Below are 4325 nucleotides of genomic sequence, written 5' to 3'. Positions count from 1 at the left end.
AAGACACGTTACACTCGTGTTGTGTTCAAGGAACCTGTCCTTGGCCAGGAAAAACAGGTACTCGCTTGTTTAATTATTTTGCGATCTAGATTTCTTCTTCTTTTTTGAAGTGAGAAGTTGTCCGTCAGTCGGACGGACGGACTGACTGACTGACTGACTGACTGACTGACTGACTGACTGACTGACTGACTGACTGACGGACTGACTGACGGACCCCCCCCAAAAAAACGAAAACTCTTCGGTTCTCCACGAATTACACAAGTCACCCCAAATCAGCGTTAATAAAGCGAGCGGGAGGCGCCGAAAAGCGACTACTTTGCATCACTGCAGTTTGTGATAAAGCTACGCCATTCTGATTTTCTTGGGCCAACTCTTACCTTCTGTTTCCAGCTTTCTCAGATTAGGGTGGCTGGCTTGGTACTTCTCTTCAGTTTCTCTGCTGCTCGACAGGGCATTCTGCAATCTGACAATCAGAGAAACATGGTTCAGCAATGTCAATGACAAGAAGCTGCGAATGGCTTTGCACATATGTTATGGTAGCATTACAAAAACACTAATTCTGGGTCGTTGTTATGAAGGTTTTGTTGTTAAATAATGCTCTCCAATTTGCTCAATAAATCCTAAATACATAGAAGTGATTTTTACTGTGCAGTGAATACATGTACCTGCTGTTGTGTTAGTGGATCAACAAATACCTATTAAAAATACATATCTAAAAGTGTCTGGTTTATCAGACTTTGTTTTAGACTCTGGGTTGTGGTTAAAATAAAAAGGTTTGGATCAGAAGATACTGCTCTTTCCTTTTAAATTTAGATTGGATTAAACGTACTGATTTAGGAGAGAGCAAAGGACAAACAAAGTATATTTGAGCAGTAAGCCTCAGGACTGCTCTATATTGAAGCCCTATTAAATGTATCTCTCACCTTGAAGTAATGAAAATGACAGATTATATCAGAATTGACTTGGAAGATGAATAAAAAGTATACATGCCAAGTTCAGTAGCGGATTAAGACAGTACAATTAAAATGAGGACTCTTTATCCATGGTATACAAATTGCCGACCATACATTGATTTGCATTTGAGGTTCCACCTGTCATCACACATTATTGAAATCTATATGGTATTGCATTAGGAAGATTGGATTGTACAGTAACTGAACATATGTTGCACTGGTGTACGGAATAAAGGACACTCACTTTTAAGTCCTAAGAGTCATGACATGCGAGTCAATTTTGACCATAAATAAATGATCTTACTTTGCTGTTTTTAGAAACCTAAGATTCTTATTTATGTAGCAAATTACCCTGAAATGTAATATATTTAAAGTTAAGCATTCTTGATTATTTATTCACATAACTATATTGAATATGGAATAATGTTTGAAGGTTGAGTTTTTTTTTTAATTAGTATATTTAAGTCAGTAAGCTAACTAACCAAACGGACTGTGGGTTGGTGATAAGAGAGATGTGTTGATAGATGAAGTATTCCATTCATTTAGAGAAGGCCAAACAAGTTCAGAAGATGAAATACCAGACAACATCTTGTCTTGTATTCTGCCTTATGATATTATCACTGCGTTTCTCAACTCTTTTCACATCTGTTTTAAAATGATATCACCACATTGATATGTCAACTATTTTGTTATAATATAGGACTGAATGCTACCTGTCGTGGGCCAGGTAGGCCTTTGGTTCTTCAGGTGGTGGTGGCTTTGTCTCTGGCTTGCCCTTGAAGTAATTAACAAGGCCGCCCCACACACTTTTTATACCGTTGATGTGCTTCTGGCTGGTCTTAAGGTCCTGATCCATGTTGTCCATCGCCTTGTCGGCCCTCTTCAGAACTTCCCCCTGTCGCATCAGCTCCTACAGAGACAAAGACAGAGAGGTAGAGCAAAAGAGAGGTAGAGACAGAAAGAGAGAGACAGAAAGAAAGAGAAAGATATTGTACAATATATGTTGCCATCGTCTGTCATTGTAAGTTTGATTAGTTTAACATACTTCAGCAGTTTCCACACCCATCTTCTCCGATTCATAGATGAGGCTAATGGAACGGTGACTGCTGTCCACGGCAGACTGAGCTGTATGCATCACTTCCTGCTGGAGGTACCTCTGTCTCCTCTCTGCATCAGTCAATTCACTGTCACTGGGCTCGTCATCAAACTCCTTTCTTTTAGGCCTAAAGTCAGCCTCATCGTCATCATCTGCAAACGGGTTGTGGGTTTTAGGGTAGGCCATCTGTGGAGCAGATACAGAGTGTTTGATACATTAATTCAAGGTCTTTTGGACATTTACAGAGCTTTATATCTCACCACCAACCATTTACAACCATTATTGAGGTCAATAATTCACTTTCACACCCAACAGATTATTTTCTGTGAAATCACAATATTGTGGGAACCATTTAAAGTGAGAACAGTGAATATTTTATTACATTGCATTTAGCTGACGCTTTTATCCAAAGCAACTTACAATAAGTGCATTCGACCGAGAAGATACAAACTTGAAGAAAACAGAATCATATAAGTACATCAGGTTTCATAGAGCTAAACGATTTCAAGTGCTACTCAACTGGCTTTAGATAAGCCAGTCCTTTATTAGCTTATAAGTGCTTTGTTAGTAATTCTATCGCTCGAAGTGGAGTCGAAAGAGATGAGTTTTCAGTCTGCGCCGAAAGATGTGTAAGCTTTCTGCTGTCCTGATGTCAATGGGGAGCTCATTCCACCATTTTGGAGCCAGGATAGCAAACCCACGTGTTTTTGCTGATGGGAACTTGGTATGCTTCACTTTTCAGAAAAGTTAGTCATCCATTTGGTACCTTTTCTAGAGTGAAATATTTAAATCACAACCAGAAAACCAGCATCAAAAAAGAGCCCTTTATAGTTAATTCGGTAGAGACTTTGCTAATTAAAGCAACCTATAGACGGCATCTCTGTCTGTGTGGCTGACATCTGTATCTGCTGCAATATATTCTCATTCTCCAGCCCGCTCTGCCCATCTTGAGAACATGCAGTGGCCTCACTAACTCGTGACAGCTGTGTCAAACCCTATTAGAGGTCAGGATGACTAGCTCCGTTGTTCAAAAGCCAAAAGATGTAATCACAAAAAAAACTTCTATACAGACTAATCACAGCCTTCTTCTAATTTTACATTGTCTAAACTTATCGTGTCAACCGAAACATTTGTCGCAACGTTTTGCTTGAGTATGGGACAGGTATTGACAGTCCAGAAGCATGAAAAGTGTGACTGAACAGCTGTTTATGTAAAAACATTTAATAATGATTTGTATAACAGTCGCACCATCTCAAATATATATTTTTACAATGACAAATTATCATCACACTATCTGTCATGCAAATGTTGCTGATCAAAAAAGTTCAGTTCTCAGAAGGGTTTTCCTATTTCATATGAATGCTTTCCTTTTATTTTCTACAACTCTACTATACTGAATGACTGTCACTGCTCTCATCAACACTGTTTCGTGCCATGGCAGAAGGTAGCGTTCGGGATGACAGGGCTAAAAAAAGTGCTGTACGTTCAGTAAAAAAACAGCCATAGTGAATTTTGGACTGAAGGGGCAACTATTTGCGATTACAATCACCATATTAATAGTACACGGTGTAATATGTCTGAGTTGTGTCTACAGCATAGTGTGAAGATAACAGGAATGACTTCACCCAAACCAGATAACAATGTTGTAGAAACCTGTCCATCACAAGGTAACCCGACTTAAAGCTTACTCTGCTTTATATTAATTCTATTTTAGCCTAAAAATCAAAATAGAAACATGCTGTATTAAAGCAGAAAGGAAACCAGTTTTAGAAACTATAAACACAAGTGAGAAGTGAGAAGTAGAACCACTGTCTCATAGACTTCTATAGAATCAGACTTCTCTTTTCCACCAGTGGAGTCGCCCCCTGCTGGCCATTTGACAGAAGGCAGGTTTAAGCCACTTTTTGCACTGCCCGTTAGGAAAATCTGTCAGGTTTAGGATAAATCACTTTCTCTTAAAAGGTGGGGTATGTAACTTTGGAGAAACCAGCTCGAGTCCGCTAGAATTTGAAAGTACGCAGCCGAAAAAAATCTACCTCTTCCTTCAGACTTCCTTACAGAGCCCCTCCTCCAACACACACGTACGCGCACATGACCAATGAGGGCACGAGATAAGTTTGTGCACGAGATGGAAGGCTGACAGGCAGGTAGGCCAGCGGCGCTGAGGTAGGCCATCCAGTTATTTTAGCCAGGCCGGCTAAAATGATTGGTCGTGCTTTTTACAGTAGGACTACGGCTTCCACAGATGACATTTTTTTATGTATTTATTGTCAAAG

At 39.6% G+C, this 4325-nt stretch overlaps 1 protein-coding gene across 1 annotated transcript in view; it reads right to left on the bottom strand.

Annotated features, from left to right (window-relative positions):
- snap29 (synaptosome associated protein 29) overlaps positions 1-2277 on the bottom strand; it is a 4285-nt gene extending 2008 nt beyond the window's left edge. The window contains exons 1-3 of the mRNA XM_010784207.1: positions 1999-2277; positions 1667-1863; positions 378-463 (exon numbers count right to left, since the gene is read on the bottom strand). Coding sequence (XP_010782509.1) covers positions 378-463; positions 1667-1863; positions 1999-2235 — 520 coding nt within the window. The 5' untranslated portion in view covers positions 2236-2277. The remainder of the gene's footprint in view (positions 1-377; positions 464-1666; positions 1864-1998) is intronic.
- Between the last annotated feature and the right edge of the window lie 2048 nt (positions 2278-4325).

This window comes from Notothenia coriiceps, unplaced genomic scaffold (assembly GCF_000735185.1).
Source record: "Notothenia coriiceps isolate Sejong01 unplaced genomic scaffold, NC01 NC01_scaffold00026228, whole genome shotgun sequence".
NCBI lineage: Eukaryota > Metazoa > Chordata > Actinopteri > Perciformes > Nototheniidae > Notothenia > Notothenia coriiceps.
The sequence above is the reverse complement of the archived record's forward strand: the minus strand, read 5'-3'. Positions and strand labels throughout refer to the sequence as shown.